General features: G+C 49.5%; 1 protein-coding gene across 1 annotated transcript in view; it reads right to left on the reverse strand.

The window, feature by feature from the left end:
- LOC119933461 (solute carrier family 23 member 1-like) overlaps positions 1–14,805 on the reverse strand; it is a 52,329-nt gene extending 37,524 nt beyond the window's left edge. Inside the window, 1 exon segment of the mRNA XM_038752991.1 lies at positions 14,692–14,805. Within this exon segment, the coding sequence (XP_038608919.1) occupies positions 14,692–14,742 (51 nt within the window). The 5' untranslated portion in view covers positions 14,743–14,805.
- Positions 14,806–15,805: the final 1,000 nt, after the last annotated feature.

Below are 15,805 nucleotides of genomic sequence, written 5' to 3' on the forward strand. Positions count from 1 at the left end.
GCTTCAGAAAAATGGTCATTCCCTCCAGAGGGGGCTTCTCTCTGCCTCAGAGAGGGAGAGGATGGCGGGGAGCAGGGAGGAATGGGTAGTTCCTTCTGAACTGGCTGCCAACCAGGCACCCCTGCCCCCTCTCTGTCTCTTCTCAGCTTAGTGTCTTGGCTTTAAGGGAGCCCCCACTGCCTGGAGGTGGCCAGCTTGTCCTCCCTGGGGTGAGGAAGGGACCGTCATCATCATCATCATCATCAGTCGTATTTATTGAGTGCTTACTATGTGCAGCGCACTGTACTAAGCGCTTGGGAAGTACAAATTGGCAACGTATAGAGACAGTCCCTACCCAACAGTGGGCTCACAGTCTAAAAGGGGGAGACAGACAACAAAACCAAACCTACTAACAAAATAAAAGAAATAGAATCGATATGTACAAGTAAAATAGAGTAATAAATATGTACAAACATATATACATATAAACAGGTGCTGTGGGGAGGGAAGGAGGTAAGATGAGGGGAGACCGTCCCTTCTCAGCGGTTTATCCTTCTTCCTTCTCTGGCTCTAACTCGCGCCTTCTCCCCTCAGCGAGTGGCCCTGCCAAAGCTGGCCTCAGGTCTGGAGCTCCCTGGGCGGTCTCCTGGGTCCCCCGGATCTCTCTGGATGCCGGGAATTGGAGCGGTGTTCCCGTTTGCCTCCGGAGCAGGTTTCACCATGGCCCCTGAAGGTTCTTCATCCCCCACCCCCACATCTTCTGAGAGGGCTCAGATCTATCGTCCGCCCCCCGGGTCACTCATTCTGTCCCTGGGTCACTCTGACCCAGATCCCGTGTGCCCTGGGACAATGGTGAGGCCCAACTCTCCGACTGCCCACTTCTTCATCGCTTACCAGAGGCCGTGGCCCTTCCCCGGCGTCCCCACCTGCCAAAGTCTCGCATCTGGGCCGGAGGGCCACCAGCTCCTCACCCAGCCCCCGGCCTGCTCCGGGCCCGGCTGGCAGGGGCCACTCCGGGGTGGTCGAGCCCCAGTCCCTGGCCCGGAGGGCCTCCTGCTGCGGCCTCCCCCGAGCCTGCCCGTCGGCGGGGCTCAGCAGGGCCCTCAGCGGGCCCTCCGGACCCTCAAAACCCTCTTCCTTCAGAGTCTCTGCTGGCTGGTCCCAGTCCACCCTGGCTCCGGCTCCATCATCCTCGGACTCCATGGCTCTCCGGCTGAGTGACCGGGGGTCAGAGTCCACTCGGCCGGGCCTCCTCTTTACCTTCTTGGTCCTCGGCCAGCCCAGACCGTGGCTGCCAAGTCCCACGCTCAAGACTGGAAGCAGGGGTGGGTGACCAGGCCCGGATTCGGACCCCAGAACGCCAGCACCTGCGTCATTCCGGCGATGGTCGTGGTTGGAGGTGGGAACCGCCATCCCCTCAGGCCCGGGACAAAGCATCACTGCTCTCCTTTCGTCCTGACTTCCAGCCCCGGGGGCTTCCTGTGTGACCCTGGGCAAGACACTTCAATTCTCTGTGCCTCAGTTACCTCGTCTGCAAAACGAGGATTGAGACTCTGAGCCCCATGTGGGACAGGGACTGATTTGACTGTATCCACCGCAGCACTTAGTACAGTGCTTGGCACAGAGTAAACACTTAACAAATACCATTATTATTATTTATTGAGCATAAAGTAGATGCACGATATTAAGCTCTGGGAAGCCGGGCCCACTATCCTTTATTCTGTTGGTCCTTAGGAGGACAGCTGTGCTGAGGTAGGGACTTTTGTTGTTGATGATGAAATCACTGTTCCGATGTACATCCAGTAAGGGGTTGCATAAGGCAGTGCTTCTTCCCATAATCAGCCTTCCCATCCAGCTCTGAATAATCTCTTCCTCACCTAAAATCTCTCCACATTCCCAGCAATAAATCAGAGGGCAGACGAAATCTAGAAAATGGAGGCCCAGAGAGGGGAATTGACTTGCCCCACACCGCACGAGAAAACTGCCCAGGAAGGCTAGGCCCCGCATCCTCTCCCAAATGCTGCTCCTCTCCTAATAATAATAATAATAATGGCATTTATTAAGCGCTTACTATGTGCAAAGCACTGTTCTAAGCGCTGGGGAGGTTACAAGGTAATCAGGTTTTCCCAAGGGGGGGCTCACAGTCTTAATCCCCATTTTACAGATGAGGAAACTGAGGCCCAGAAAAGTGAAGTGACTTGCCCAAAGTCACCCAGCTGACAAGTGGCGGAGCCGGGATTTGAACCGATGACCTCTGACTCCAAAGCCCGGGCTCTTGCCACTGAGCCACGCTGCTTCTCCTAGCAACGGGCTTGCAACTTTAACCTTTGGGTGCCGCACGAGGAAGCGAATCCAAAGCACAAACCGTTCTTTGGCTAAAATAAATTTTTTAAAAAGTCTGCTTCTTTGGACTTTCAGAGCTCCTGGCTTAAGAGTACATACTGTACTCTCTCCTCATTCAAATGAACGTCAGAGCTGTTCGGAAACTGGCTTTGACTCACGCAGACGACCACACTTTAAGATGCTGTTCAAAGCAAAATTAGTCTTGTGGGATCCGTCGTAGTGAGAGTTGACTAGCTCGGTTGCCCACACAAAGGGCCTGGGAAATGGAATGGAAACTGAGTCCCCAAGAGGTCAAAAGACGTGGGGAAGGTCATTCTGAGTGGGTAACAAGAGTCAGGACCCACCTTAAGCCTGAGCCCACTGTTGGGTAGGGACCGTTTCTATATGTTGCCAACTTGTACTTCCTCCTCTCCCCCTCTTCCCCCTCTCCATCCCCCCATCTTACCTCCTTCCCTTCCCCACAGCACCTGTATATATGTATATATGGTTGTACATATTTATTACTCTATTTATTTATTTATTTATTTTACTTGTACATTTCTATCCTATTTATTTTATTTTGTTGGTATGTTTGGTTCTGTTCTCTGTCTCCCCCTTTTAGACTGTGAGCCCACTGTTGGGTAGGGACTGTCTCTATGTGTTGCCAATTTGTACTTCCCAAGCGCTTAGTACAGTGCTCTGCACATAGTAAGCGCTCAATAAATACGATTGATTGATTGATTGATTGATTGTACTTCCCAAGCGCTTAGTACAGTGCTCTGCACACAGTAATCGCTCAATAAATACGATTGATTGATTGATTAAGCCTCAGTTCTGGTCTAGACCTCTCAGTCAAGCCCTGCTGAGTTGTTCACACAGAGAACCGATCATTTTAGTGAAGCAAATCTGCAGGGGTGATAGGATGCCCTCCGGCTGCTCCTGGACACTCCAACATCTCCCACTTTTAATTCTCAACTAGCGACACTCAGATTTGGGCCTTCACAATAATGATAATGCTCATTATTCTTAGTAGTAATAATAATAATATTTCTTAAGCACTTACTATGTGTGGCCTAAGGGCTGGGGTAGATACAAGGCAATCAGGTCGGACACAGTGCCTGCACCACATAGGGCTCACAGTCTAAGTGGGAAGGAGAGCAGGTATTGAATCCCCATCTTACAGCTGAGGAAACATTACCACCAATGGTATTTCTTGAGTGCTTACTGTGTGCTAAGCACTGTTCCTTGCCCATAACAAGCTCACCCATCTCAGGTGCCCCTTAGAACGGTGTGCCTTTCTACGTACCTTCCCCGGTGGCCCTGACACAGAGACGCTAAATGACTTGCTCAAGTCACACAGCAGGCAGGTGGCGGAGCTGGAACTGGAACCCAGACCCTCTGACTTCCAAGCTCTTCCTCTTTCAGCTAGGCCACTCTGTGAGCTCCCCAAAGGACAGGGTCTATATCTAATTCCCCCCATATAGTCTTTCCCAGTACTTCAAACAGTGCTCCGCACGCAGGGAGAGCGAGTGCTTAATAAATACTATTACTACTCCTACTGAAGATAATACTTGTTAAGTGCTTACTATGTATCAAGCGCTGTGGTGGCTCACCGTCTTCATCCCCATTTTACAGATGAGGGATCTGAGGTCCGGAGAAGTGAAATGACTTACCCAAGGTCACACAGTAGACAAGCGGCGGAACTGTGATTGGAACCCAGATCTTTATGACTTCCGGACCTGTCCTCTATCCACTAGGCCATGCTGCTTCCCCATGTCTTGGAAACTCAGGGAAATGGGGTGATTTATCTGTATGGCTCAAAACAGACCAACAGATAAGGAACTGAGGAGGAGAAATGAGTATGCAGGTTCACTCGCTATTTCAAACTCGGTTTTCCGGCTTGTCAGGGCATTGAGTTAAAGGGAATGTTTCCCGACGAGCTCGGAGACAAAGAATATTCTTGACCTGGAAGCTTTTCAACAACCTCACATCAATAAATTGGGATTCTCTGCAACCAGTCAACCTTTCAAAATGAAGGTTTGGCTCTTTGGAGGAGATCTGCATTCCATCACAGAAACAGATTCCATGGGCAAACGGAAGAAGCTCTTCTACCTTAAAGAGGATGGAAATCACGCGGAAATGCCGCCCGGGCCGCTTCCCGTACCATTGGTGGAGCCGTGCGCTTCCGAGCACTCGTCAGGATCCTGCCCAGGATGGAATCGCCACGAATGTCAGAGGCAGCGGCAGAACCCCGGGCCTCTTCCAGTTCAGCTGGATTGCGGACGCCACTTCCCGAGGATGAGCAAGCGGGCCTCTTCTCAAAACCCACAGTTGGGCAACAAGTGGGTGTGCACCTCCCAGGGCTTCCCTCAAATGGGTAAATTTAAAAGGTTAAACAGGGAAGTGCCTTCCCCATGAGATTGTCCTGGGTCAGCACTTCCTCGCGTGACGATGAGGCCGAAGAGGAAGACTGGGCTCTTTCCCCTGTGCCGACCCGGTGACCATCCGTGGAGTCGGAGAGAATAGGAAGAGCTCGTTGTGGGCAGGGAATGTGTCCATTTATTATTCTATTGTACTCTCTCAAGTGCTTAGTACAGTGTTCTGCACACCATAAGTGCTCAATAAATATGACTGTCCGGTGGAGCAAATTTGACCGTTACTCCCTGGAAGGAAAGCCCGGCTCTGTCTTATGGGGGCAGGCAAATTTTTGGAAGGAATTTTTAGGTGGAAAAACCTCTCAGCTGTCTCGACACTTTCTACTGCCCCTTTCTCCTGGAAGCATTATCCAACCTTGTCCCCTGGGCCGACCCGGTGACCATCCGTGGAGTCGGAGAGAATAGGAAGAGCTCGTTGTGGGCAGGGAATGTGTCCATTTATTGCTCTATTGTACTCTCTCAAGTGCTTAGTACAGTGTTCTGCACACCATAAGCGCTCAATAAATATGACTGTCTGGTGGAGCAAATTTGACCATTGCTCCCTGGAAGGAAAGCCCGGCTCTGTCTATAAGGGGGCAGGCAAATTTTTTGAAGGAATTTTTAGGTGGAAAAACCTCTCAGCTGTCTCGACACTTTCTACTGCCCCTTTCTCCTGGAAGCATTATCCAACCTTGTCCCCTGGGCCGACCCGGTGACCATCCGTGGAGTCGGAGAGAATAGGAAGAGCTCGTTGTGGGCAGGGAATGTGTCCATTTATTGCTCTATTGTACTCTCTCAAGTGCTTAGTACAGTGTTCTGCACACCATAAGCGCTCAATAAATATGACCGTCTGGTGGAGCAAATTTGACCATTACTCCCTGGAAGGAAAGCCCGGCTCTGTCTATAGGGGGGCAGGCAAATTTTTTGAAGGAATTTTTAGGTGGAAAAACCTCTCAGCTGTCTCGACACTTTCTACTGCCCCTTTCTCCTGGAAACATCATCCAACCTTGGCTTCGCCGACACTGTCCTCTCCTGGTTTTCCTCCTATCTCTCTGGTCACTCCTTCTCAGTCTTTTTCGCAGGTTCTTCCTCTGCCTCCCCCTCATCGTTCAGTTCTGGGTTCCCTCCTAGTCTCCACCTACATCCACTCCCCTGGACAACTCCTTCACTTCCAAGGCTTCAACTATGCAGATGATTCCCAAATCTACATCTCCAATCCTTATCTCCCTCCCTCTCTGCAGTCTTGCTTGTCCTCCTGCTTTCAGGACATCTCTACTTGGATGTCCCGCTGACACCTCAAACTTAACGTCCAAAATAGACCTTCTGATCTTTTCACCCACACATTCTCCTCCCCCTGATTTTCCCTTGAACGTAGATCATCCTTCGGGTCTCACAAGCCCGTAACCTTGGAGTTACCTTTGATTCACCTCTCTCATTCTGCGTGGCTCAGTGGAAAGAACACGGGCTTGGGAGCCAGAGGTCATGGTTTCTAATCCCACTCCACCACAAGTCTGCTGTGTGACCTTGGGCAAATCACTTAACTTCTCTGAGCCTGTTCCCTCATCTGTAAAATGGGGATTAAGACTGTGAGCCCCATGTGGGACAACCTGATCACCTTGTATCCCCCCCAGCACTTAGAACAGTGCTTTGCATATAGTAAGCGCTTAACAAATGCCATTATTATTATTACTCAACCTGCATATTCAATCACTGGATCCTGTCGGTTCAACCTTCACAACAGGACTAAAATCCATCCTATTCTCTCTATCCAAACTGCAGCCACGTTAATCTAAGCACTTATCCTGTCCCGCCTTGATTACCATATCATGCTCCTTGCTGACCTCCCAGCCTCGTGTCTCTCCCCACTCTGCTGCCCAGATCACTTTTCTAGAAAACCGCTCGGGTTTTCCCTCTCCTCAAGAACCCCCAGGGGTTGGCCATCCACCTCCACATCAAACCGAAACTCCGTACCATCGGCTTTAAATCACTCAATCGCCTTGCCCCCTCCTATCTCACCGTGCTACTCTCCTAAAAACCAAGCCCGCACACTTTGCTCTTCAAGGCCCTACTGAGAGCTCACCTCCTCCAGGAGGTCTTCACAGACTGAGCCCCCTCCTTTCTCTCCCCTTCCTCCCTCTCTCCATCCCCCCGCCTTACCTCCTTCCCTTCCCCACAGCACCTGAATATATGTATATATGTTTGTACGTATTTATTACTCTATTTATTTATTTTACTTGTACATATCTATTCTATTTATTTTATTTTGTTAATATGCTTTGTTCTCTGTCTCCCCCTTCTAGACAGTGAGCCCACTGTTGGGTAGGGACCGTCTCTATATGTTGCCAACTTGGACTTCTCAAGCGCTTAGACAGTAAGTGCTTAATAAATATGATTGATTGATTGATTGATTTGCTCCTCGAATGCAGACCTTGTCACTGTACCTGGATCTCATCTATCTTAATAATGAGGCATTGATTAAGTGCTTAATAAATATGATTGATTGATTGATTTGCTCCTCGAATGCAGATCTTCTCACTGTACCTGGATCTCATCTATCTTAATAATGAGGCATTGATTAAGCGCTTACTACGTGCATCCTCTCACTGATCTCCCACCCACTTCCTGCCTCCGGTCTCGACCACCCTTCTAGCTGACAGACAATCGGTCCCCCCACCTCTGAAGCTTTACAGAAGGCGAGTCTCCTCCAAGACGCCTTCCCTAAGCCCTCCTTTCCTCTTCTCCCACTCCCTTCTGTGTCACCCTGATTTGCTCCTTTTATTCACCCATCCCTCAACTCCCAAGCAGCATGGCTCAGTGGAAAGAGCCCGGGCTTTGGAGTCAGAGGTCACTGGTTCAAATCCCAGCTGTGCAAATTGTCAGCTGTGTGACTTTGGGCAAGTCACTTCACTTCTCTAGGCCTCAGTTCCCTCATCTGTAAAATGGGGACTAAGACTGTGAGCCCCCCGTGGGACAACCTGATCACCTTGTAACCTCCCCAGCGCTTAGAACAGTGCTTTGCACATAGTAAGCACTTAACAAATGCCATTATTACTATTATTATGTACATATTCATAATTTATTTATTTATGTTAATGTCTGCTTCACTCTCTAGACTGTAAGCTGGTTGTGGGCAGGGAATCTGTGCACCAATATTGTTATAGTGTTATACTGTACTCTAAAGATAGCACTTTAAGACTAATAATGAGTATGGCATTTGCTCAGCGCATACTATGTGCCAAGCACTGTTCTAGGTACCGGGATAGTTACAGGTGAATCGGGTCAGACATTTTCCCTGTCCCACATGGAGCTCACAGTTCAAGGAGGGAGAGCAGGTATTGAATGTTCACTTTACAGTGGAGGAAACTGAGGCACAGAGAAGTTAATCAATCAATCGTATTTATTGAGCGCTTACTGTGTGCAGAGCACTGTACTAAGCACTTGGGAAGTACAAGTTGGCAACATATAGAGACAGTCCCTACCCCACAGTGGGCTCACAGTCTAAAAGGGGGAGACAGAGAACAAAACCAAACACGCTAACAAAATAAAATAAATAGAATAGATATGTACAAGTAAAATAAATAAATAAGTGACTTATCCAAGGTGACACAGCAGGCAAATGGCAGAATGGGATTAGAACTCAGGTCCTCTGACACCCAGGCCTGGGCTCTTTCCACTAGGCCATGGCTGCTTCCCAGACAAATGAGGAATCTGGGGAATTGCTTCTCCTACCATCAGGCTTTCTCCAGGAGGGACTGCGGAAGAACAGCTGTCTCCCCAAAAGATGGGTGGTGGGTGGGATGTCCCCTCCGATCTACAGGAGCCCTCCCTCACCAAGCTCCGGGCAGGAGCTGGGGGCCAAAAACGGCTGACTGAGCCAGCTCCAAACCCGGCCACCGCTCGAGGAAATAAGCTCACAAGACGGCAAGGGTGGACCAGAAGAAGCTGAAGCTCACTACTGTCTTGGACGGCGGAAAGAGGGCATTTCCTGGAGTTCTCGGCCAAGTCTCTGATTTTACAACCCAACCGACCGAAGGGCCTTTGGCCAGATCAGAACAGTCAGCCTGGGATGGCCCAGGTCCCCAGACAGAGCACTGTGGACCTTCTATGGAGCCAACGAACAACCTGAAAGCAAACACCCTCCATGAACTCCTCGATACCTGAAAGTTCAACAGGATTGGAAGCTCCTCGAGGGCAGGGTTCGTATCTTCTAACTCGGCCGTGCTCTCCTGAGTGCTTAGCACGACGCTCTGCCCACAGTGAACGCTCAAAGAATACTATTTGAGGGTATCCTTGAGGGTAGGGATAATAATAATAATAATGTTGGTATTTGTTAAGGGATCATCTCTCCCAGCTCTGTTGTACTCTCCCAGGTGCTTAGGATAGTGGTCTGCGCACAGGAAGTGCTCAATAAATACCACTGATTGAAATAGAGGCATAGAGAAGCAGCGTGGCCCAGTGGAAAGAACCCAGGCTTGGGAGTCAGGGGTCATGGGTTCTAATCCCGGCTCCCCAACATGTCTGCTGTTGGGCAAGTCACTTCACTTCTCTGAGCCTCGGTTACCTCACCTGTAAAACGGGGATTAAGACTGTGAGCCCTACGTGGGACAGCGTGATCACCTTGTATCCTCCTCAGCGCTTAGAACAGTGCTTTGCACAGAGTAAAAATGCTATTATTATTATTATTATTATTATTATTATCTGATGTGTCGGTGCTTTTTGTTCTAGGTCATGATTGATTGATTGATATACAGGTGCTGTGGGGAAGGGAAGGAGGTAAGGCGGGGGAGGAAGGAAGGGGTTCAGTGTGGGAAGGCCTCCTGGAGGAGGTGAGCTCTCAGTAGGGCCTTGGAGAGCTCTGAGTAGGGCTTAGTCCAGAACTCTGTACACAGTAAGCGCTCAATAAATACGATTGATTGATAGCTCTATTTATTTATTTTACTTGTACATATCTAGTCTATTTATTTTATTTTGTTAATATGTTTTGTTGTCTGTCTCCCCCTTCTAGACTGTGAGCCCACTGTTGGGTGGGGACTGTCTCCATATGTTGCCAACTTGGACTTCCCAAGCGCTTAGTCCAGTGCTCTGCACACAGTAAGCGCTCAATAAATACGATTGATTGATTGACTGATCTCAGAGATCAATTTTACCTTCTAAGCCTCGGATCTCCTCCCTCCATCTCCCTCGGCTGGACTCTCTGACATTTATCAGAATCCGACGTGGGACTGTGAGCCCACTGTTGGGTAGGGACTGTCTCTATGTGTTGCCAATTTGTACTTCCCAAGCGCTTAGTACAGTGCTCTGCACATAGTAAGCGCTCAATAAATACGATTGATTGATTGATTGATTGATTGACGTGGCGGCGGGAGAGCCACAGTCTTCCTGGTGTTTCTCGGGCCTTGAAGGTAGACACTCTCCTGGTTGCCTGGGGCTAGTAATTGGACGATTGATTGATTGATTGATTGATTGATTGACGTGGCGGCAGGAGAGCCACAGTCTTCCTGGTGTTTCTAGGGCCTTGAAGGTAGACACTCTCCTGGTTGCCTGGGGCTAGTAATTGGCTGTGGTTGCCAACAGTGTCACCTGCAGAAGCATCTTTGGGGACGGGGGTGGAGGGGAAGAAGGAGCTGCTTGGGGTTGGTGAAGTTTGGCTGCTGAAAGGGACTGGTTTTGAACATCCCAGCCCCAGCCCCAGGTGAGCAAAGCGAAAAGGAAAGCTTTCCCCGGGAGATTGTCACTGCAGGGCAGGTGAGGGTGAGGGTGGAGCCCATTAACAAAGGGCAAGGGCTGGAATGCAGGGTTACACAATCAAAACAACCTGATAATTCAGTCCCAACTCCCCGCACCCCATCCCATCCCATCCCACCGCAGGCAGCTGCCACCAGGAAGATGGGTTTGCTGGTGGCTCCCTGCTCCCCAAACGTCCTCCCCCTTCCCCGACTGACCCCCACATTTTGGGGGTCCTGTATGGTTGGATTGGCTCAGAGACTATGAAGTAGCAACATGAAATTCTCCTACCTCCTTCCCTTCCCCACAGCACCTGTATACATGTATATATGGTTGTACATATTTATTACTCTATTTATTTTACTTGTCCATATCTATCCTATTTATTTTATTTTGTTGGTATGTTTGGTTTTGTTCTCTGTCTCCCCCTTTTAGACTGTGAGCCCACTGTTGGGTAGGGACTGTATCTATGTGTTGCCAATTTGTACTTCCCAAGCGCTTAGTACAGTGCTCTGCGCATAGTAAGCACTCAATAAATACGATTGATGATGATGATGATGATGAAATGCCAGAGAAGCAGCGTGGCTCAGTGGAAAGAGCCCGGGCTTGGGAGCCAGAGGTCGTGGATTCTAATCCCGGCTCCTCCACTTAATAATAATGATAGCATTTATTAAGCGCTTACTATGTGCAGAGCGCTGTTCTAAGCGCTGGGGAGGTTACAAGGTGATCAGGTTGGCCCACGGGGGGCTCACGGTCTTAACCCCCGTTTCACAGATGAGGTAACTGAGGTGCAGAGAAGTTAAGTGGCTCGCCCAAAGTCACACAGCTGACAAGTGGGGGAGCCGGGATTTGAACCCATGACCTCTGACTCCAAAGCCCGGCTCTTTCCACTGAGCCACGCTGCTTCTCCACACTTGTCAGGTGTATGACTTTGGGCGAGTCACTTAACTTCTCTGGGCCTCAGTTACCTCATCTGTAAAATGGGAATTAAAACCGTGAGCCCCCTGTGAGACAACCTGATCACCTTATAACGTCCCCAGTGCTTAGAACAGTGCTTTGCACCTATTAAGCACTTAACAAATACCATCATTATTATTATTATGAAGCACAGCACTGCAGCTCCTGAACCCACAGTGCCGAGTGCCAACCCTTGGAGCTGGGGGCTCCATAAACAGCCAGTTCAGACCACTCGTGGGCTGTGGCTAAAGATCACAATAATAATAATAATAATAATAATAACAATAATAATAATAATAATAAGTGTGGCATTTATTAAGTGCTTACTCCATGCTAGGCTCACAGTCTAAATCCCCATTTATACAGATGAGGGAACTGAGGCACAGAGAATAATAATAATTATAGGATTTGTTAAGCGCTTACTATGTAGGTATGTTAAGTGCTTCACAAGAAGCAGCATGGCTCAATGGAAAGAGCAAGGGCTTGGGAGTCAGAGGTCATGGGTTCAAATCCCGACTCCACCATTTGTCAGCTGTGTGACTTTGGGCAAGTCACTTCACTTCTCTGGGCCTCAGTTACCTCATCTGTAAAATGGCGATTAAGACTGTGAGCCCCACGTGGGACAACCTGATCACCTTGTATCTATCCCAGCACTTAGAACAGTGCTTTGCACATAGTAAGCGCTTAATAAATGCCATTATCATTATTATTATTATTATTTCCAGCCTCCATCTTCCTTACAAGCTGGGTCCTCCCACTGAGTTCCGCGGCTCGGAAGGGGCGCCTCTGCTTGCTCCGGACCAAGTGGGTGGCATCAGGGGCGTCCCCCTCCTCCTTCCGCTAGAGAAAGACCCCAAATTCCAGGGAAACTGGTGCACAACTGTAAAACGGCACTTGTGACATCACATTCCGTTGTGTGGTGTGCCCGGGGCTGCCACCCGTGACATCTCGGGCCTCTCCACATCTGGTATTTTTGAGGGCATCTGTGGCTCCTCCACCACAGAAGCCATCCGTGGGTTAACCTGCTCCTCCTGTTTCTGTGCCCAGTGCTTAGAACAGTGCCCAGCGCTTAGAACGGTGCTTGGCATTCAATCATTCAATCGTATTTATTGGGCGCTTACTGTGTGCAGAGCACTGGACTAAGCGCTTGGAAAGTACAAGTCGGCAATATACAGAGACGGTCCCTACCCACCAACGGGCTCACAGTCTAGAAGGGGGAGACGGACAACAAAACAAAACATGTGGACAGGTGTCAAGTCTTCAGAACAAACAGAATTAAAGCTAAATGCACATCATTCACACAAAAATAGAGTAGTAAATATGTACAAGTACATTGAAAGCGCTTAACAAATGCCATTATTCTTGTTATTTCTCCTTTAGGGGAGGGTTTTTAAGGTGGCATTCCCAGTTCAAACACCCGACTGGGTCGCGGAAGCCCTCTGGTTGGGTCCCAGGCGCTCTGAACCCAGTAACTGCTCAATAAACGCCAACTGGTCGAGCGATCCAACAAGGGTCAACTCAAGGAGAGAGCGAGAGATGGCCAACTCACCCAGCTGCTCCTAATCAATCAATCGTATTTATCGAGCGCTTACTGCGTGCAGAGCACTGGACTAAGCGCTTGGGAAGTCCAAGTTGGCAACATATAGAGACGGTCCCTACCCAACAGTGGGCTCACAGTCTAGAAGGGGGAGACGGACAACAAAACAAACCATGTGGACAGGTGTCAAGTCTTCAGAACAAACAGAATTAAAGCTAAATGCACATCATTCACATAAAAATAGAGTAGTAAATATGTACAAGTACAGAGAAAGCGCTTAACAAATGCCAGTATTCTTATTATTTCTCCTTTAGGGGAGGGTTTTTAAGGTGGAATTCCCAATTCAAACACCCGACTGGGTCGCGGAAGCCCTCCGGTTGGGTCCCAAGCACTCTGAACCCAGTAACTGCTCAATAAATGCCAGCTGGTCGAGCGATCCAACAAGGGTCAACTCAAGGAGAGAGCGAGAGATGGCCAACTCACCCAGCTGCCCCTAATCAATCAATCGTATTTATCGAGCGCTTACTGCGTGCAGAGCACTGTGCTAAGCGCTTGGGAAGTCCAAGTTGGCAACATAGAGAGACGGTCCCTACCCAACAGTGGGCTCACAGTCTAGAAGGGGGAGACGGACAACAAAACAAACCATGTGGACAGGTGTCAAGTCTTCAGAACAAACAGAATTAAAGCTAAATGCACATCATTCACATAAAAATAGAGTAGTAAATATGTACAAGTACAGAGAAAGCGCTTAACAAATGCCAGTATTCTTATTATTTCTCCTTTAGGGGAGGGTTTTTAAGGTGGCATTCCCAGTTCAAACACCCGACTGGGTCGCGGAAGCCCTCGGGTTGGGTCCCAGGCGCTCTGAACCCAGTAACTGCTCAATAAACGCCAACTGGTCGAGCGATCCAACAAGGGTCAACTCAAGGAGAGAGCGAGAGATGGCCAACTCACCCAGCTGCCCCTAATCAATCAATCGTATTTATCGAGCGCTTACTGCGTGCAGAGCACTGTGCTAAGCGCTTGGGAAGTCCAAGTTGGCAACATAGAGAGACAGTCCCTACCCAACAGTGGGCTCACAGTCTAGAAGGGGGAGACGGACAACAAAACAAACCATGTGGACAGGTGTCAAGTCTTCAGAACAAACAGAATTAAAGCTAAATGCACATCATTCACACAAAAATAGAGTAGTAAATATGTACAAGTACATTGAAAGCGCTTAACAAATGCCATTATTCTTGTTATTTCTCCTTTAGGGGAGGGTTTTTAAGGTGGCATTCCCAGTTCAAACACCCGACTGGGTCGCGGAAGCCCTCGGGTTGGGTCCCAGGCGCTCTGAACCCAGTAACTGCTCAATAAACGCCAACTGGTCGAGCGATCCAACAAGGGTCAACTCAAGGAGAGAGCGAGAGATGGCCAACTCACCCAGCTGCCCCTAATCAATCAATCAATCGTATTTGAGTGCTTACTGTGTGCAGAGCACTGTGCTAAGCGCTTGGGAAGTCCAAGTTGGCAACATATAGAGACAGTCCCTACCCAACAGTGGGCTCACAGTCTAAAAGGGGGAGATCAGCCCTACGGAGGACCAGCAAAGGCATTAAGGTGGCTACTGGTCCTGCTTGCCAACGGTCCCCCAGCGGGACCGTGACAATGAGTCCTCCCAAATGCAACTGGTCCCGGGACAGTCGAGGGAGGGGGAATCCCTCAGCCCCTCTTTTGGGCCATCCCGAGGACCCTTTCCCGAGGGAGGAGACTCACCTCAAAGGTAGGGTTGTCCCGTCCGCGGACCCCACCGACCGTGGGCGACATGGCAACCGGGTGGGGGCTCGCCTGCCTTCGGTGAAGAGGAGAAGGAGGAAAAGGAGGGTGAGTGGCTCCCCAGAAGGAATGGAGACTCCAGCCCAGCGGAGGCCCGGCCCTGAGGAGGATTGAGGAGAAGCTGGTGCTCTGGCCCGAGGCTGGGTGGCCCCAAGGGCCAGTTCCTCCCCTTGGCATTCTGCCAATGCCACCCCGACGTTCCCGCCCCCCTCCTTCCCATCCAAGCGGTTCCATCCCTCCCTGCCTTGCTCAATCCCGTATATTGTTTCACTTCCACCCCTGGATGGCTAGAGCCGTCCTCCGTGCGAATCAATCAACAGTGCTTATTGAGCACTTGAAGCGCGCAGAGCACTGTACTCGGCCGTCGGGAGAGCACAACGGCGTGGCTCAGTGGAAAGAGCCCGGGCTTGGGAGCCGGAGGTCGTGGGTTCAAATCCCGGCTGTCCCACTTGTCAGCTGTGTGACTTTGGGCAAGTCACTTCACTTCTCTGGGCCTCAGTTCCCTCGTCTGGAAAATGGAGATTAATAATAATAATAATAATAGTAATAATAATGGCCTTTGTTAAGTGCTTAGCCTCAGTTCCCTCATCTGGAAAATGGGGATTAATAATAATAATAATAATAATAATAATAATGGCCTTTGTTAAGTGCTTAGCCTCAGTTCCCTCATCTGGAAAATGGGGATTAATAATAATAATAATAATAATAATAATAATGGCCTTTGTTAAGTGCTTACTATGTGCAAAGCGCTGGGGGGGCTACAAGTTGATCAGGTTGTCCCACATGGGGCTCACAGTCTTAATCCCCATTTTATAGATGCGATGATGGAGGCTCCGAGAAGTTAAGTGACTTGCCCAAGGTCACACAGCAGACATGTGGCGGAGCTGGGATTCGAACCCATGACCTCTGACTCCAAATCAATCAATCAATTGTATTTATTGAGCGCTTACTCTGTGCAGAGTCCAAAGCCCATGCTCTTTCCACTGATCCGTGATTAAGACTGTGAGTCCCCCGTGGGACCACCTGATCACCTTGCATCCTCCCCAGCGCTTAG

Source organism: Tachyglossus aculeatus, chromosome 10, assembly GCF_015852505.1.
Source record: "Tachyglossus aculeatus isolate mTacAcu1 chromosome 10, mTacAcu1.pri, whole genome shotgun sequence".
Lineage (NCBI taxonomy): Eukaryota > Metazoa > Chordata > Mammalia > Monotremata > Tachyglossidae > Tachyglossus > Tachyglossus aculeatus.